General features: G+C 40.9%; 1 protein-coding gene across 1 annotated transcript in view; it reads right to left on the reverse strand.

The window, feature by feature from the left end:
• Nucleotides 1–20,960, reverse strand: part of osbpl10a (oxysterol binding protein-like 10a) — a gene marked incomplete at its 5' end in the record, with an annotated part of 94,794 nt that overhangs the window by 41,265 nt on the left and 32,569 nt on the right. Inside the window, 2 exons of the mRNA XM_083900264.1 lie at nt 9,239–9,436; nt 20,423–20,512. Of these exons, the coding sequence (XP_083756390.1) occupies nt 9,239–9,436; nt 20,423–20,512 (288 nt within the window). The remainder of the gene's footprint in view (nt 1–9,238; nt 9,437–20,422; nt 20,513–20,960) is intronic.

Raw genomic sequence — 20,960 nt, forward strand, 5'->3', positions numbered from 1 at the left:
CTTTATGAAGATGTCTCACTCACACTCTGTGTTTCTGCTGCCTCACCTGCTCAGTTGTGACATAAAAATGTGTCATTCTGTGTGCAGCATGGGAATAATGTCACCACAGACACGTAAAAAAAATAACTTCTAGAGAGAGTCATGTTGCGTGGATAGACTAATAAAACAAATGAACAAATGAGTATCATGTAACATACATCTGAAATCTTAAACATAGAGATTTAGAAGTTTAACAGCATCATTTTGTGCTAAACAAAAAAAAAATGCCTCAGGGTCTATATTTACCGAAGACTTAAGCAGGTGACAATACAAGTTGGTGAGCACATATGCGTTGCTACGCGCCCACTAGTGACTCTAAAAATAGAAAAACATACCATGATCGAAAATAAATCAGCTCGTTGGGTTTTATGAGGCTGAGTAAAATGCAGCCGCCTTCATCCACAGAAGCAAATCGTAACATTTTTTTCTTATAAATATCATTAAAAGAGAAGAAATGAGAAGAGATACTGAGAACCGCTTCTTTATAAAGGAGAAGGACAAGCACATACTGTGTGAGGTAAAGAGTTAAAGCTACAGTTAAAGTATAATAATCTCTGAGAATACCTGACAGAATGAGGACACAGTCCCTCAGTGTAAAACCATCAGGTCAAGTTCATAAATGGTTGACCTCACAAAAGAGGTCACCTTCAAACACGCCCTCGCACACACACACACGCACGCACACACACACACACCATTTTCCCTCATCTAATTATATACTGTACATATTAATTGAATAGAATATAATAGAATACATTAAACAAGAACTCTATATACAGTATTCTCACACAAAAAGACAATATAAGAGAATACATATATGAATAAATATGTATGCATATATAAACAGTAAAGGTTTATATACATACAACAGATTAAAAGTGACAATCTGCATGTTGCATTTAGCAAAAACAGCACTGGAAAGAAAACCGTTGTCGGAGGAAGCGAAGAAGAGGAAACGACTGTCTGACCGAGTGAGGGGTCACACACAAGAAAACACCAGACCGGGAAATGAAAAACACAGAAGCACGCAAAACAAATGCCAACTGGCATCGACATGACTCCATGGATTCTGTTTCCCGGCTCCATTGGAAACAAATGCACATGACCAGGAGAGAAAGTGGTGAGTTTTTAGATCAGTGGTAGACAATGAATGGATGTTTAAGTGGTGTCTTAAAATATGTACTCCAGAACTGTAGGGGGAGCTCTGTGGAGAGTTGTGGTGTCTCAAAATGTTACATTTCTCTAATTACATTTTTCTCTAATTCCAACAGTGGTTGCACTACATTTGACTCCGACAGTAAATTTGACCTCCACTGAAAATGTGGTGCTAATGCTGCGTTCCAGAGCCCATCCAAACCAGTTGGACGTGGGACTTATCCTACCTACAACTAGAAAAAGTGCACTGGAATGCCTGTCGAAGTGGGACCTCCTACTCACGAAGTCGGGGCTGATCGACCTACCCCGATTTCACCAAAATGACGTCGGAGAATAATGGCGGCGCCCATGGAGTCACATGAATAGGCTATAAACTTTACTTTTCTGCATGTAGAGTTGTTTTAGAAACAGCAATTTTATCACAACTTGTTTTCCATGTTATGGCGTGAAATTATGTCGTTGTTGTTATCTGTCAGCATGAAGATATGTAGGGCTACAGTAAAAGTATACTCATGACGTTACATATCGATATGTATGGCTTTTACATATACGGCTCGCTTGTGTATGTAAGTAGACTGAATTTGCTGACAGTCAAAATGCCTCTTCAAACATAAAGAGAAAGCGCCGCGATCGTCCATGTTTTCTAAAATTCGACTTCAATTGCTGGAACGATTTGAAGTAGGAGCTAGTACAATCCAGGTAGGATAAGTCCCACATCCCATTTGTTCGGATGGGCTCTGGATCGCAACATAAGGATGTGCCCAAGGATGGATGGAGGATGTCAATAATCCATCCATCCAGTTTCTGTGGGGTGCTGTGCCAATCTCAGCTGACATAGGGCGATAGGTGGGTCGACTGTTCGCCAGTCCATCGCAGGGCCACATAGAGTCAAACAACCTTTCACTCACACACCTATTTAGAGTGTCCAATTTACCTAATCTCCATATTGCATGTTTTTGGACTGTGGGAGGAATCCATAAAACCCAGGGAAAACCCACACACACGGGGAGAACATGAAAACTCAATGCACAAAGACCCTTGTTCAACCGAGTCTCGAACCAGGGTCTTTTTTGCTGCAAAGGCAAGACTGCTAACCACTACATTTTTTGTCTTCCCTGTAGTATCAAAACTGGGTATGGAGTTTGAAATTCTAGTATAGTGACAACCCTATAGTGGACATAAACATATGCTATTTTTTGTATTCATGTTTGTCCTGTATCTGAACAATTATTAGTTCTGTATTAGGTTGAAACATTGCAGCGGATCCCTGATACAGAGCTCAAAAGTCAGAGATCTCACAGTAACGGCAGAATTGTAACCATGGCACACGCACACACACAAAAAGAGAGAGAGCGAGAGCGAGTTGTCTGGAGCTGCTTCCAGAAATAGCCTCACTCCAGTGCTTAGCAGTGTCAGAGCCCAGTGGAGCTGCTACTGCTGCTGCTGCTCCAGGAATCCAGGCGTTTGATGAGTTTACATCAGCCTTTTCTGACAAGCTGACCGAGGAGAGACGGTGACGTGGTCTGACTCACGATGTCACAGAGACAGACGGACGCACACGTGGACGGACAGATGGATGGAAGAGGACGAGTGTGACGATGACCTGATCATAAAAATCATATCATAAAGAAAAAAAAAAACACAACCTCACCAGTAAGCTGCTCCCTCTCAGTGATGCCAGCCATAAAACTATTGTTCGGAACACGGGGAGGAATATTTTTTATAGCAAATTTATTCCATTCCTCAGAATATATTAGAGCAGCAGTGTCAGGGTGAGATGCTGCTGCATGTGTACTGTGTAAACAAGCCAGAACCTGACATGTATCAGGTCAAGTATATTTGTTTTAAGTTCACACCAACCCACATAAAAAAACAAATTTTCACAATAACGTGTGTGTATTTTGCAGTTTAGTGAAAGTAATATTTCGTATGTTGTTATGTTCGCATGTAGCATGTCACTGTTATATGATCATTTTACAGCATCATCAGCTGTGTTTGGGGCTGTCTTGTTAGCACCGGTGCCTCACAACAAAGATGATTCAATTTTTTGTGGAGTTTATTATGTTCTCCTCATAATTTTGTGTTTTCTCGTGGTGCTCCAGCTTCCTCCCACAGTGCAAACACATACAGTACATACAGAGATAAAGAACATCCCACTGAATTAGTGGGAGCCTTGAGCTTGTTTCATGAGGCTTGATAGCCTCATTTGCTATAGCCTGTTGCCACACATTATGCAGAGCAGGCCTGGTGCATGAGAATCACCTGTAGTGCTAACCACGTATTTTAAGTAGGAATACCGATATTCCAACCCGGAATGCAGCTTTCTTTTTCTTGGAAGTCAAAGGTTCTTCTTCTTCTGTCTCCTCCTTCTCCCTCTCTTTGATGTACCATATCACGTGACCGAGATAGTGTTTTTTTTTGTTTTTTTTTAATAAATGATAACCCTTTCTGACTCTGATAATCAATAAAATATTGTTTTATTCAGTCTTTCTGTGGACCCATACTGTGCCTATTTCTACCACAGAGAAAAGAACAGTCAGTACAGAGGCATGTCAAATCCTCAGGCCTGATTTTCATTTTAAGAGACATCAAAATGAACTCTTGATAGACTCATATGCAAATATAGAGTTTGTGTAATGACCACTTTTTGCTTTAGCTCCTCTGTACGAGCTTATATTCTACCTTTATTGTTATTAGAGAGCGTTTATTGTGTGTTGATTACATACTATTGTCCTCTGCCTGAGAATAAACTAAGTGAAGGATCATTGATTACATTCTTTTCTTTTGAACTGTTTTGTGTTTTTCATTTCTTTATTAATCCTTTTAATTTTTTTAACTTTCATTCTTTTTCCTTCAGTTTATACTTATTGTTATGTGGTATTATGAATTTATTTCATTGTACTATTTCTTCCTTGTTAAACCTAGACACCAGAAGAAGTAGACATTGTCTAGTGTAATGCTATTGGGGATCGTAATGAAATAAATGAAACTAAATGTGTTATTAAAGACTTCAATCACATTTCATTGTCTCATTCACTGTCTAAAGCCCAATTTATACTCCTGCGTAAAGTGCTCTGCGTAGCTACGCAGAGTCCTCTGCGTCGACGCAGAACCTGTCGAAGAGCCTCTGCGTCGTCTCCGGGTGCACGGAATATTTTTTAAGTGTCCGTCACTCCGTCAAGGGACTACGGAGACGGCAAGAGCTGCGATTGGTCCTCAGGACAGGCCGAGCTAAGCTGCTCTGTGCCGGCTCTCAGTGCGCTCCGGGCGTCCTGACAGAGGCGGAGCTGATCCCCGCCGATAACGCCGCTGCCGAACTATAAATACGTCAAATCTTAACACACACAGCACATGTTTAGACTCTAAATGGCCAATTTCTCGCCTCAAATTATCTTAAAACTGCGTTCCGTGACACAGAAAAGTGAGAAACGGCCACTTTTTCAACAACAACAGTCTTTCTCTCTCTTTCTTTCTCGGACGCCATTGCTCACTGTAGCCAGAAGCACAACAACCTTGCGCAGCGACCCCTACTGATCGGGCGGGAAATTGCAGCGAGTGTCCGTCACCACGACGCAGAAGTATAAATGCTCGAGGCGTCTCCGTGGTGACGCAGACGGATAACGCATACGCAGTCGGAGAAGTATAATGTGGCCTTAACACATCAACACACCCGACTGTGCAGACTCTTACAACTCTTTATTGTGCCTCTTGTTGCCTTTGAGCCAAGTGAGTGGTAGACAATTGAATATTGCTCTTCTTTCCGCTTCTCCCTTTAGGGGTCACCACAGCAGATCATTTGCCCCCATCTTGTCCTCTCCCTTAGGCGTCGTCTTCTATTACTGCTCTCATGTCCTCTTCTCTGTGGTCTTCCTCTTTTCCTCCTGCCTGACGGCTCCATTTTTCAACATCCTTTGTCCAATCTATCTTTCCTCTGCATGTGACCTAACCATGTCCACCTTGACTCTCTGACTGTATTTCCAAACCATTCAACCTGAGCTGTCCCTCGAATATGCTCATTTGGGGCTCATGTTACAGGAGAACTTTAACTCTGATCCCCTGCCTGCTGTAAGGACGCTTCAGTGAGTGCTGGTGGGATGAAGAACAACACGCCAATCTAAGCTAGGAGATCATGGGGAGACTCACTGAGGTGCAAATCCACTTTCTCTTCATAACTGTTTGAGAAAGAGGCCAAAGTTGCCTGCCTCTGAGGGTGTGTGTGTGTGTGTGTGTGTGTGTGGGTCTTGCAGGAACTAACAGAGTGTGATCAGCGATAGTGACCAGAAAATAAATGGAATGTACAACACAACATCGCCAAGGCTGGTGTTTGGCCATAAATCCACTGATAATCAGTGCGCAGCAAGCTTTCTGCTCTGTGCCGTGTGCAGCGGTGCATAAATCACAGTGCAAGCAGACTCCTTTACTGTCGACTCCAGCGTCATCCCCCCCCCCCCGGCCTCTCGCCAAAAACCCGTCAGATTGAGTTTATGGGCCTGTTATGAATGAAGGGAGAAGAACAAACGACCAGAGGAAGGAGGGAAGACTGTTGGAAGAGTAGTGGACGAGGAGCTAAATCACAGATAAGAATCAGGTCACAGGAAGCTTCAGCCCCACCTCCTCCGTAAAACCCCAACAGAGAATGAACCACACGTCACAGAGGGACCTCGCTTTCTGTGTCTGCTGAGGAAATGCGAGCACTCGAGGAGCGTTTGTTTTGTTTAACGATGACACCATCTGCTCTGTATTTACTCATAATGTCCCAGGTTCATCTGAGGAGACACGCTCTGCTCCTGAGCGGTGACAAATTAGTCTGTGCTTGCGTTGAATGCACTTTGCTGGCTCTCTGTCGCGCAAAGAGAATCATTTAGGCGAGATATTCTTAGCAAAGCGAGGCAGACGCACAACGCGGCGTGAGAGAACTGAGGGGAATTGTTGAATGTTGAAAACAGCCAGGTCCTCGAAGGGCAAGAGAGGCGTGACAGAAAGAGCTTTGCATGAAATAGTGATGCTCCTGCGGGAGTTATGTCAGAATGAAGTAGAAGACGGTGGACCGGTGGTAGAGCAAGTTGTCTTTCAACCGGACGGTTGTGGGTTTGATTCCCAGCTCCAATCTACACGTTGATGTGTCCTTGGTCCTTGGGTGAATGGCAAAACTGTAGTGTACACTATATCGTGCAAATACAAAGCTTTTACTATAAGAGCCAGATGAACTGCTGACATAAATGTCAACTTTCTCAAACACTCGTGGTTTGGCAGATCTACTCCTACTGCTTCAGTTTTAGGTAACAGCTCAGGGCCCTCAGGTCCTACTGTGAGGTTTCAATTACAGCGGTGCAGGATATTAGGTCGGTGGTGGTTTTTACCCTGTGGATAATAATACAAAGCTGCTTTGTCCCAGTTTATCACACGTCACAAACTGCGAGTGGTCTTTGTTATTGTGGAGCAAGGATCAGATAACTACAGGTATGAGATTGTCTTCTTATTCCTCATACCTCAAGCTAAGCTACAAGGTCAAAGCCTTTACTTACGGTGTCTGAATACAAACGCTAAACCTAAGAAGGAAAAGTGATACCAGGTAATTACAGCTGACACAATAATTCAGACAGAAATAGATAAAGATTCACTGGGTCTGGCTTTTAAATTGTGAAGATTTCCTACTTTTGTCCATTTTATATCGTTGACTCTTTTATATCTAGCAATGTGTGAACTATTTTGTCAGAGAAAATGAATCTCTCTAGTAGCACTATTTATTTGTATATCCTGTTTGTCTCATGCTCTTAGCCAACAACATGAACGTACATGCACATAGTGACGTGACAACGATCCTCCCAACAGTTTCACACAGTTGCACTGATCCAAAAATGAATGTAGCAATGCACCAACTATAAAGGCAGGATTGGAAAGATTCTAGGGTTGTTTCTGCGCAACACAAAACCCACGGCTTCTCGTCTAATCTCTGGCAGTTAATCACCCTAACCCATATACAGATTATATAGTCTATTATTCAGAGAGGGGAAAAAAAATTACCTTCTACGCAGACCAGAGTGAATGACTATGCTGAGTGTACAGAGATGTAGTAGATAAGAAAAGGAATTAACTGAAAAGTGGCAGGTGTGGTGACTGAGGCGGAGAGAATTAATGAGGATTTGAACTTCAAACTCAGTGAAAAACAGATCAGACCATTCAATGGACGCGCTTTTTAATGAACACAGAACGTCCTACGTCCTCTTGGGGGGGAATATGTAAAGTCTTATGGAAATTGTGGCAAACCCTACACATTTAGGGATTTAATAATATTACATTCTCCATATGAAGGACCTCGCCATCACATTTCTCACCTTCACACTATCTTCTTTTCACACTCTGACACTTTTGCACATCGTACGCTGACTTCTACACGATCCACCACGCTGACCTGACTTCTCCAGCGTAAGCTGCAGAGCTCCCCCCCCCCCCCTCCCATCTCCAACCATGTTAAAATATATTGATATTCTGCATCCCATAAAAATGCCAGCAAAGCTGAAAGTACAGTAAGGAGTGAGCACTCCGCAGTCCGCTGTCAGGCCAGAAATATCTGCTGAACTCACTGCACCACAGTCCCAAAGGAGACAAAGGCCAAGCAAAACACAATGCAGCACAAAGGCTGGTGTTACACAGAGCAAACTTCATCACAGGTCAAACTTTCTGTTTAATTAAAACACTATTTGACTTTGATAAAATTGCTTTTTTTTTTGTAGTTTTGTCGAGGACTAGACTTATAGAGGACAGACTGTTCTGTCCTCTATGCACATTTATAATATTTTTAAAGTCCTTGCAATCGGATTTCAAGTGTTTATAATATTTGGCAATGCTACGACACATTTTAAGGTAATTACATAGTGAATTTTGGACTGAACCTTTATTTCAAAAGATTGTATATTGTATAATAAAATCCCAATTTCGACGCCTGTGAGAAAACTGCACTGCACATATGTTGTGCCCAAATTGTTCAGCCCTACATTTAATGATAATGCACAAATTTTGTGCATTATCTATTACATACTTTATGATTTCTGTGTTTGCAGAGAGTTGGCTTCTGTGTATGTGGCTGCAGTTCCATTCATACTCATATAAGGGTCTATTTTGATCAAACATTACAAGCTTGCGTCCTCAATCTCATAAAACATGGCGTCAATCGCAGCTAATTGACTGATTTTGATTCTGATTTCTATGTCCTTATACTTTACTTTGAGTATGGGTTGTGTCAACCATCCTTGTACAACCTCTCTTTGAAGCAAGACTCCGTGATTTTAAACGTCTTCCTAGATTAAAACAAGGGTGTCCTGCAAACTAGACTACAATGAGTTGTACTACATGAAGCATGAGCAGTCGGCAGAAACCATCACTAAATGCTGAGGTGCTCACATTTGGTAAAATGAAGACTTGAGATTTGAAGATTTGGAGCAGAATGGACCTCCTTGAGACTTGAGGACACATACTGGTGGTGCGCACTCAAATCCAGCAGTGGGCAAACAGTCATGCAGGTGAGTGAAAGTGATCAAAAGCAGTTTGTGCTACTCGAATGTCTTCTTGGTATTTTTTTTTAATGTTTCCTTATGCATTGTCCTTCTGCTGCTAGTATGCCAACTTTCCACATTATCAGACTTAAAGACGTAAAGGTGTATCTTATCAAAGAAGGACTCATGGGATCACTACAGCCTCTGAGTATAGTGTCTCATGGTGACAAAGACAAAAAAACTTGTATTATCAAAGTAATTCCCTTAAATATTTCCATATGCAGGTGTTTCGTCCAGGGAAAAGCAGACTCACTTATGAGCAGGAAACAGCCAGATACTGTCATAGTATCAATTTGTTTTGAAGAGTAACCATAGTAACCTGACAGTAATGTCGCTGCGTTTCCAGATCTCAGCAAAAACTATAGTGATTTTAATGAAAACAGTGTTAAAGAGACTCATCGGTAATAAAACATGCTGTCTCCACTTGTTTTCTGCCATTAGGTGGGAACTTAAACCCGTTGTTAAAACAACGTTCCACCTTGGACACTCACCTCCTTGACCTCCAGCAGGCGACCTGGGTACTGACTCTTGGCCCGCCGAGCTGCAGCCGGAGATTTGTGGTGTGTGATGGTGACGATGTGGCTGGGTGTGGCCGCGTGGCCCAGGTGCCTCTGGGAAGCCGGGGATGAAGACGGGGTTAAGTGAGGGAGCAGTGAGAAGCTACGGGTCCGACCAGAGGATGAATATCCCTGGAGGAAGAGAGGAGGGGGGCACAGAGACGGAGAGAAAGCGTTATGTGGGAGTTTAAAGCGTAACTTTAACCCTCTCCTCTGTCGCTGACTAAGGCCAAGAAGCGGGCTGAGAACTGATTGCGGGCGAGTGCAAGTGGTCTGCTCTTAAAATCTGACCCACAATGTATACATGCACAGTTTAATCGAGCCCAGGCCATAGTCCGACTAAGTCAGGCAATCAGACAACTTGCAGAGTATACATGCAGAGGACAAAATTTATTTAAATTGACTCCGCCTCCGTAGGTGGCGCTGTATTGAATGCAATTTAATGTACATTTACGTTAATTTGATACAAATCAGATGCAGCATGGCTCTTGCATGTGTTGTGTTGTCTGAAGACAGACGTTGCCACCGCAGTTTCATGATTTCAGCAACAGTACTGCAGTTTATTTGTTATCTCCTTCTACTTCTGGGTCAAAGACCGGTGAGGAAATATGCATGTGCAGAACACCAAGTCAGCCCAACTTCGGTCCGACTCCAGTTTGACTCCAGTACGACTGAGCATATACATGCAAAAGTAATGGGACTATGAATCTCATTATCCAGGTATGTTCGTCCGACTAACCCCCAGAATATACTGGTTTTGCGTAACGGTTGTGTTGCATCTCTGATCTAGTGTCGGAGTTGATACACATCCATTCTTGTCCATGTCAAAGTACAGTGGTTGGGGTCCTCTCAGTTGCGGAAGGTCGGAGTGGATACGCAGCACTTCTATTTCTGGTGGATGCTGCAGCAGAGCCGCAAAAATTCAGCATGAGCAGGAGAGGTAGTAGAGAAGTATAAAAATAAGACATCCCGTGTCGACACCACGTCGCATTTCACTTACAGAAAGAATCCCTGCAAGCCCAGCGTGCCCCTGTTTCTTCAGCTTCACGTGGTGGAGCGATGGTAACAGAGCAACAGCTCCGGCATTTAATAAAAGGGGTGGAGCCTCACACTGATTAGACAGGTATGATGAGTGAGTGGATTCAAATAGCCAATGGCAAAATTTGAATGCAGTAGCTGGTTTTTGACAAAAGAGGCAGATGGTCAGTTGATTTTTATCACATGTATAATTTCAATATTTGACTTTAAACTGTGAAGATTTGCACCTGGATCCATCAATAACATTGGTTTATATCTGAAAACAGTGGTTTAGTAGTTGAGTGGTGATGATGATGCAGGAGTGCAAGTTCACAAACTGGTTCAGCAGCTTTTTATTCTGCAAGTGATTTATTTAACATGATCATCATATTATGAATACGATTAATTCATTATTTTTGGCTGAACTTTGTGTTTATGTCTCATCATGTACATATTACTTTAGTTTGTAATAGACAGAACACGGAACATTTGAAAAATAGAACTGTTGTTTCAAGTTGTGATTTTGTTTTTATTTTATAATGATTATTTCTTCAGCCGTACTCCTTCAGTTGTTTTTGTTTTCTTTGTGTACCAAAGCAAGTCACATCTCATCCTTTAATCTTGATCCCTCCTGCTCTGCGGCTCTTCCCTCTTCAGTTCGCTGACCTGTGAGCTCGCACAGGCCGAGCTGTCAGACCAGTATCTCTCCTTTGTCCTTTTACTCTCCATTAGATTACAGCAGCAGTGCGGCAAGACAAGACACCAGAGATTCATCCTCCAGAGGATCACAGAGGTCTGCTCAGTGCAGCCACCAGAATAAAACAGATCAAATAAACAACTTCCAACAACACGTCACACTGCTCACTGACAGGAACACAACCGGTGTTTGTGCTTTCGGGGAAGCGGAAACATGGGAAGTTTAATGTATGGCTAATGTGGGGCTGTAACATAAAGTGACATTATAATTAGGAGCAGGAGTTTCAAAGCTATTTTAACACTAAACAACTGAAACTCCTGATTAGATTAGAACACTTTCATGCCTTGCAGCAAAAGGGCCGAGGTTCACGACCCAGTCAGAACAAGTGCGTCTCTGTGTGGAGTTTGCATGTTCTCCTCGTGTTTGTGTGGGTTTTTTTTTCAGATTCAGATTCAGATTCAGTAGCTCACCACATCTGCATTACATTCAGCTAGCCTTAAAGCAGACCTAGACCGGAAGTTCCAATTAACGCTGTTTTTTAGTGTGTATCTGCTTCATTACCTTGTTTAAGAAGCCCTGAAGGTTCTAAACAAACAGTTCAGCCACTGCTGAGAACGCTGTGTTTTATTGTAATCTCGGGCTCAGCGAGATCTCTGAAAAAACCTGGTCCGGTTACGTAAAACACCGGTTCTCCTGAACAGCAGATCCTCCTGCTCCGGGCACTAGTCCGGGCACATCCGGTTGCGTACATTGAACCGCAGAAGAAGAATAACGTCCGTTGTGGAGGTGTTTCACGAGCGACAGTGTCTTCTGACTCTGGGTCTGACTCCGGGTCAAAGTCATAAAAGGGACTGCGGTGGGGAGTCGTGAAGAAGCTATTTTTAAACAATGTTAAAACAATGTTTTGATAATGAGTAGCAGTGCATCCACCGTTCCAGAGGGGGGAGCTGTGCTTCTGAGAGCGGGTGTGCTTCCTACTGGTCACTGGCCAATCAGAAGACTCTGTCTTCTGGGGGTGAGAGTTGAGTCTCAAATCTCGCGGCGGGGAAACAGCGTCAGAAAAGAGAAAAGATTTCTATCGGCTCGTTTACAGCAACTAGGAGGTTTTGACCATAAAAACAAGTTAATGTATGTAAGTAGACCTCCATAACTAACATATTATGTGCAACAGGACCACTCTATGTGAGCTTTAATAATTTAACAGTCAGCACCAACAGATTGACAGGCAATGAAGTAATGGAGCAGTGATCAAAATAAATACATTATAGTTAGTCAATCAATAAATGATAAATAAGTGCATGTCTTGGTTTAAGATGCTAGATTAAAGTGTTGTATAGAATGACAGCTGTCCGAGTTTATCAGCCTGATAGCTGAAGGAATAAAAGCTGATCTGAATCTAAAAAGCTGCATGTTGCACAATGGAGGTGGCCTTCTTTCATGCTTGCCTCTCCCAGAGGGACATCAGATCTTTTTGCCTGACTGCAGTGGAATCTTGGAGCAGGTGTTTACAACGCAACACAGACTGTTTTCATCCTTAAAAGATAACTCACTGAACCAGCAATAAAAGAATAATATTAACCCTCAGGGCTCACACGGCAAGGATCTGTGCCACAGGTAAATAATACACAACTAAGGCTTTAAAAAATGTTGTTTTCTTATGTGCTGTTGAGTCAAAGTTATGATTACTTTTAAATTGCATTTTATTAGTTATATAAAGTAGCAATAGTTGTGCAGAAGTCACAAAATAGACATTCATAAAAATGAGCAAATTTCACAAATTCGATCTGATTTTAAACATTTTGAATATTTTATGCTTAGGTGTGTGGCGAAAATGAAAGTGAAATTGTTATTTTTTTCACTGAATATACTGTATGTTTTAACATAGTAATGGGGGAAAAAAAGCAGCCAAAATGCTTTGTGTTCTAAGGGTTGAAAGAACAGTAAGAATTGGTTAATATCAACTTACAAACATTAAGTTCAGCTTCCTCAGCAGGTAAATTTTCTGCCAGTGGCGATTGCTCTAAGACATTGGTTCTCAAAGTGAGGCCCGTGGGCTAATGGCGGCCCGCAGAAACATTTCTGGCGGCCCGCAATGAATTACAGTTGATTGTTTTAATCCAGGAGCTACTAAGCTTGTTAAATGTTTATTGGACATTACTGGATACAGACCAATAAGTGAAAACTGTAGAACTGCAATCTGGTCATTAAAATTATTACAAATGGGATTTATTTCTGTTTATTTTTCCTTTGGCGGCCCTCAGTCCAATGTTGGGTTCCTAAATTGGCCCTCAGGTATCAAAACGTTGAGAACCCCTGCTCTAAGTGAAGCTCAGCTTCCTCTAAAATTTCGTCAAATATGTTCTGTGTTGTACTGACATTTCAATACTAAACGTGTGCTATTAGAAAGTGAGATTTCCATATTCCCTTAGCAGCCTCCGCATTAAAACATGTAACCTCTATGGGACGACACAGAATCTTTTATTTTATTGATTTATTTATTTATTTTTTAATAGTAGTACAAATAGTACAAATAAGCCAAAACGTCACTGCCATGGAAGCTCAGCTTCTCTAGGAGTCAATGGAGCAGTGGCCAGACGCTGGGCTTCTGCATGATGATTGGAGGAACTGTCTGAAAGGTGGAGCCAGTGTTTGATTGACAGCGTTGCAGAAACATACAATATTTTGTGCCTTTTCTGCCTCAGTCCTGTGTGGATTTTGTGATGAATTCTATAGACAAATAGCTGTTTGTTGTGTTTTATTTGCTCGGTGATATAGAACCATTTTAATTTCAACATATACACTGTAAATAAAAACACTATTATAGCATTTCAGTTTTACATAAAAATCATGTTTCCTGTATGTTCCTCTCTTGTATACAAAGGCATTTGTATGATTCTACGACCTGGACCTCTGTTCCAGTTTCCTCCCACAGTCCTAACACATGCAGAGGTTCATTGAACACTCTAAATTGCCCATAGGTGTGGATGTGAGAGGGAGGGTATGGTTGTTTGTTTCCCAGTGATGGACTGCTGACCTGTTGGTCGACAATAGATGGATGGCAACACTTTCATGGGCTGGTAAAGACAAGCGGAAAAAGAACTTGGCTTGTACCCAAAGGGTCTGCAGTTTGCATCCTGACAGGTCAAAGGCTGCCTCTAAGGAAGGTACCAAACCCCCAGGCGCTGCTCAGTGGCTGCCCATGAATTCTTGGAAGGTTTCCAGTAGACAAAAGGTAAAATGCAGAGAAGAATATCCCCTGCCGGGATGAATAAAGTTTAAAAAATCTAATAAATAAATAAAATGGAGTGAGTGGCCTTGAGTAATCATTTTAACAGAAAATAATCAGCTTACATGAGAGAACACTGTTGCATTGTGCGAGGCTAAGCCATAAGAAGTGAGTAAGCAGAAAAGAAACCACACTTTTGGAGTGTGAGCAGATTGACGTGCTGAGTTTTTGTCCTCCAAAACTGGCACAGAGCTCTGAGGATTTCAATTAACTGGAACGGGAAAAGGGGGGGGGAAGAAAAATGATGTATGACCAAGACAAATCAGAGTAAAAGCAGAATAGAGGCAGTGATGGAAGGAAAGATAAATGCAGTCAAGGTGCGAGCCACACACAGAGAGTCGCAGATGTGAATAAACGTGCATACTGAACTAAAGATCTATCAGTTCAATTCAAAATCACACAGCAGGGTCTTCAGCTCCTTTTGGCTTGTGGCCTCTTATGATAAAGCAATCTGTGATTGCAATCCGTTGTTACTTCTACTCTGAATCTGAACATCAGCATTATTTAAAGGCCTGAAGACAAAACTGGAGATGGAAAAAGTACATAAATCTAACCTAACTCTATTTCCATATTCCTTTCATTATCCTGGATTAAACCAATCCTTTAACCCTTAGTGCTCACGCGGCATCTGTGCCACAGGTGCACCCTCAGTAAATGATATTGTAAAATGTTTGTTTTATTTTATTGCTTAATCTATCCCCATTTTATTTGTTCATTCTTTCATATTCTCATTTCTGTTCTTTAATAGCTTTTCTTACCCTTTTTTAATTGTTACTTGTTAACCTCGGACAACTTTATAACCAGACTAACTTAGGTTAGGAAAAAATATTTTCACTGCACCAGCAGATTAGTTTTATTAAAAATTAAAGCCGAGAACTACGGAAGCGTATTGCATTCACTTGAAAAAAAAAAAAAAACTCCTGTTTTTCTTAGTAATAAATTTTCGGTTTGATTTTTTGAATATTTTTTCCCATGTTTTTCTGTCAAATTTTTTTCCTGTTTTTCTGAGTATTTTTTTTTTCTGTTTTGCTTAGTAATTTTGTTTTCTGTTTTTCAGAATACATTTTTTTTCTGTTTTTTCGTGCACATTTTTTTCTCCTGTTTTTCGGAGTAATCACCGAAGGCAATTCCGGCGCCTCAGCTGCACACCATGTGGATCCAATATTTTCAGCAGTCTCCTGATCGTCTCTTGAGTCACCACATAGCCAGCCTGAATGCATTTCAAATGCATCATCTTGTATCCATGGAGCATGCTATATCTGTCCAACTGATCCTGGAGAAAGATTGCTATGTCTAGCAGATCTGAATGGGCTTTCCTTCTGAACAACCACAAAGTCCTCAGGTGCCTGCGTAAAGTCGACAAACTAATAGTAATGCCATCTGTCTGACTTAAAGACAGGACTATCTCCCAGTGTCCTAAACCCAGATCAAAGTAAAACTTGATTAAACTAAACAAGCCGTCCATGTTGTTATAAATCGAACTCTCAATAAAGGAGTGAATGTGTTTATTATTTCAAATGCTCTCTAAACTCAGAAAAAAATTACTCAGAAAAACATAAAAAAAATTACTCAGAAAAACAGGAAAATATTTACTCAGAAAATCAGGAAAAAAAGTAGACTGAAAAACATGGAAAAAAATTATTCAAAATTTAATAATGATTTTTATATGATTATTATATATATAAATGCAATACGCTTCTGTAGAGAACAACTCAATGAAAGGACGACTGTATTTAGATATGTATAGGATAAAAAAAACAAAACACAATACTTGAGATTGAAATAGCATACCTTGTGTTTTTTATGTTATACAAATATGACGGAATGGACCCGTTCCCTGATAGACTGAGCTCAGAGTTAAAAAAAGAAAGAAAATGCAGTCCCTGTGCTTTTTTTCTTCACAGGTGCTCTGCGGTCACTCAGCCGTGGGCGGACTTGGCCCTGTGTGAGTCAGTGTGGGTACGATGGTCAGCTGCTGATCTGTTATTTTCCCCACAACAGGGAGTATATCTAATTACACACTAGTCTATGTGTTGTTCAGGAATAACCCCAGGTTTGGAGATTAGAAAATAGCTTGGAGTCACATTGAAGATAAAATAATCAGTGTTAAATACTTTTTTTTTTACAGCATAAAAAGTACCGTTCACTACACTAATTTCCTACTTGAGACGGTGTAAACCAAAGAACTGTGAACAGGTTTATTTTGCTTCAAACATTTAATCATATAGAAGAATTCCTGCTTCCTGCTGTTGCCAAAACCGAGATTAAAGGCCAAGAAGGACAAACACAGCGGTGGGAATAGAGTGGGCAGCACAAACATAAAATATGCTGTGTTCGTGCAGAAAGTACAACAACATTACCCAAGTCAAAATCTATGGTTTGGCTCTTTGTACTTCTCCTGTTTAGGAGAGTGTGTGTTTATTAGTTTCAGCCTTTTTTGTTATCATGAGGCTTCATCAGCGTACAGCAGTGGTCACTGCCTGACCGAGCAGCGCCGACTCCTCACCGACAGCAAGCTCTCAAGCCCAGTATAGAGCTCCAAACGTCATGTGACTCGGTTTGTTTACACAACCATGTTGGCAGGAAAAGGCTCCTGCAATAATGAACAGCAGCGACGCTGGTCTCAAGCCTTCAGAGAACACTGTGCACTTTAAATCCATGGAGATCGAGCAGGGGATGATATCTGACCTTTATTGTGTGTGTTTCACCAATATGGAAACAGTCATAATGGATATTATCCCAGACCTGCAGTTAACCAACATCCTCCACCAGTGTTAACGAAAAATGTTCATCAACCCTTTTTCACAGCCAAAAACGAGACGTTAAGTGAATAAAGGTAAAGTTGATGTAGAAAAAACTATGACACTTTCGACAATGAAGAATGGACGAACTGGAAAGAGAACCAATCAGAAGAGAATCAGACTAATCTCTTAGTGAGGTTAGGTTGATCTAACCGGATGAGGAGGCGGAAGACACACAAGGTAAGCGGTAGAAATGATGGCGTTAGGAAGAAAGAGAAGAGATGGCATTTGGTCTAATTTCACGCCGATGTTATGGAAGAGAAAACCCTTTGTAAATAACACGTGATTTACAATCATGTGACATTTAGAGGCGAGTCATCCAAAATTCCACTAACACACACTAACTAACGCTCTTTTATCAGCTCAGCTGTTTGTGCTGTTGTTGAATTTGAAATGGAGTTCAAACAGAAACAAACCACCAGCTTCTTCACATCAAACAGTTATATCTGCATTGTAAATGCAAACCTTAATAATAACATATTAATGGATGGAACGGTAGAGAAACATTTAAATAATACAAACAAGTCGACTAAAATATGCTTATGCATAGTTGAATAAAACTAGAATAAAACTAAAATATTTCAAAATATGATTAAAACTAAATGATATTTTAGTCATACGACTATATCTACAATGAAATTAACATTGTCGTCCGCTTTCTGATAAACTATACCTCATTCTTCTATGTAGAATGTTTAGACACAATGCATTCAAAATAAAATGTACTAAAGCTCGTAAGTGGAATCTGTTCCATCTTCTCAGGTCGCTTCAAACTCATTTTGTGGCAGTCACTTCTGCTGTCTCTCAGATCTGATCCAATTCTCTCTGGTTTGCTCGTACCCGACTGCTTTGGAATCACAGATTACAACAGCTATTCACCATCTACACTTTTTATGAATACAACAAGTCCACAACTTGCCTGCTATGTGTTGCGTGGTTGATTATACGTCTATGGATTTGAACAGCGTGGCTTCCTGCCAAAATGGCAGTCTTGTATAAAGTACCTTAAAGTTTCTCACCAGGAAATGACTTTGGTAGAAGTTGAAGTCACTTTTTATAATATTACTTAAGTAAAAGTATATGACATTTACTGTACTTAAGTATCACAAGTCATTTTCTGATATAAAATGTACTTAAGTTTTAGAAATGAAAGTAGTTGCAGCATGTGAGTGGGTGAAAACTGTAGAGTAGAGCATCAAGACTAGAAATGCTCTATATAAATACAGACCATAATAACAAAGATAGTTAAAGGAAATGCAGTGGAGTAAAAGCATTAGTTGATAGATATATAAAAGTAAGGTACAGATACGTGTATTTAGTACAGTAACAAAGTATTTGTACCTTTTGCACTGCAAAAGCTCTTTGTTTTGATCTGGACGTGATGTGAAGTCAGCTAACAGAGTTCTATAGAGCTCACTGTGTATCAGCTCATCCTGGTGATCCACGCTGTTCCTCCTTTAAAGCTTATTTCAACAAAGACATTGTGGAAACAGGATAATTACCCCGTTTGCTTCCACATCTCTTAGACTTCTGCATCATTAGTCGTGAGACTGAGGAGACATGAAAGGAAGTAAAAAAAAAAGAAAAAAGACACAGATCTCGTGCTGCTGAGGTGTACTTTCATCCGTACTTTTTTTTTATCATCTTTGACTAACATTAGGCATGTTTCCAAAGGCACAGTTGTTTTTTTTCTAGACAAACAAACATAGAATCTTACAGATGCAGTCAATATTTTCCCCATGTACAGTATATAAATGTACTACATTTAAGTAGAGATCAACCAATATGGGTGATTCTATGGCTGAAATCCATACAACCAACCAGCAAATGATACACAATTGTCTCTGTCTCTCTAGTCAAACACCAACTACTGCATTCAAATGTTGCCATTGGTTTTTTTTAGTCCACACTTCATTGGTACACTACTGTCGTCCTCATTGTCCCAATCTCCTCCCCCTGTCGCATCGTCACCGGTTGAGAGACTCAACTCACTGATAACCTGCAGTGGGGATTTTTTCCACTAAACTACAACTGTAGTCAAATTCATTAGCAGACCACGCCCCCCTGCACTGCTCCCCACCTCCTCCTCCCAGCCCACTTCTTGGCATTTTTTCAAAATCAGACAAAGTGTGAAGTTAGCCTCAGAAGAGAGGGTTTCGTTACCCTTTAATTTCAACAAACTGTTGTTTCTGAGAACAGTGATGTGTAAAATTACTATCGGATAATTATTTAAATCCTAGCATAATTTGGCTAGGCTCTACCTTTTGCGTAAAAATCCTGAAAACATACGTTTATCTCAAACATTTTAGGCTTTTGAAATTGTCAATATTTAACAGGAGGTGTCTGGTGTATTTAGTGACAGCACTGCTGAAAGTGGCGATCATGAGCCGTATCACAACCTGTTCAGTCATATTTCAGTTAAGTGTCTGTGCCAGACAGAGACATTGAGGCATAAATAGCCATAGCATGGCTGAGTGTACTAGTGTAGAGTAGAGCTAGAACTGTATAACAGATAAGCACCATTAGTGGCCAATTGGCTCAGTTAATTGCCCTAATCAAATAATCTGTATTTCCTTTATTTACAAGCCGCATAACATACTCATCGAGATCTATCTCAAAACAGTTTGTTAACTTTAATTCCTACATCTGCTATTTACAAAAGTTTGTACTATTTTTAGTAACTCTTTAAGTATTACCACCACAGCTGCCTGATGATGGTAGTAGATGCTGCTGAGCCTCCACCACTGGTTCCTCGTCACCTGAGGAGCTGTGATAATGATCTGAGAGGCAGGACAGTGCAGCTCAGGGAAGGATTAGACCACAACAGCGGGTATTGTCCTAACAGCTGCTGCTGTGGAAATGCCCCACAAAACGCCCACCATGCTCCACTGGGCAGAAGAAAAAAAAAGGCCGTCTTCCTCTGAATACACTTTTTTTTCCTCGCTTATCCAATTTTCTCTCATCTTTTGATTGCTTTTCTCATCACGGCTGAGCAGAGTAATTGGACTTTCCCCTCACTCCAGCTGTGCAACACTCTCAAGCGAAGAGATACGTGTTGATAAAGTGTGTCGACAATGAGGCAGCATAATGAGGCCGCGGTATTTCATTGTTTAAAAAGACACATGAATGAGTGGTTCTGAAAGGAGCCGTCAACACAAGACAGGAAACGCACAGCGGAGAGACAGACGGACAGCGTTCCTGCTCAGTTCCGCCTTTTGAAGGTGAAACTAACTTTGTGAAACAGCACTTTAGAGAAATGAGATGCCTCAGTGTGTGTGTACGTGTGTGTGTGTGTGTGTGTGTGTGTGGAGACCCACCAGCACCTCCTGGCCTCCTCCTCCTCCTCCTCCTCCTCCTCCTGCTCTTTCTACGCTCAGGTGTTCGTCTGAGCCTTTCAGCTTCCTCACCTGAAACAAATTACACGTACAAACAAGTTGAATGCAACATTAACATATGAGTTACTGTGAGAACAGTTTGTAATTGCCTGCATAAAAGGAGCGACGCAGAGGGAACAGTAAACTGATGACTGAATAAACACAGTGACTAGATATCAACACACCTACGGGAGATTATAGATTATTATTAGGGATGCAAAGGGGCAGAAATTATTTTGGATTGGGAATTAGTGGGAAATCAATTGGGTATATATGGGAATTATGGATAATTTCATGTCAAATATGATACAATTAAAAAACATGACACAGATTAATTTGTGGTAAATTGCCATGGGAATAATACACAACTCTTTATATGTGTGTCTATATATTAAATGTGTCATCTTGTGTGTTGTTGAGTCAAAGTTATGATTCATTTTATATACAGCATTTTTAGTAGTGATATAAAGTAGCAATAATT

This window comes from Microchirus variegatus (genome assembly GCF_963457635.1).
Source record: "Microchirus variegatus genome assembly, chromosome: 13".
Lineage (NCBI taxonomy): Eukaryota > Metazoa > Chordata > Actinopteri > Pleuronectiformes > Soleidae > Microchirus > Microchirus variegatus.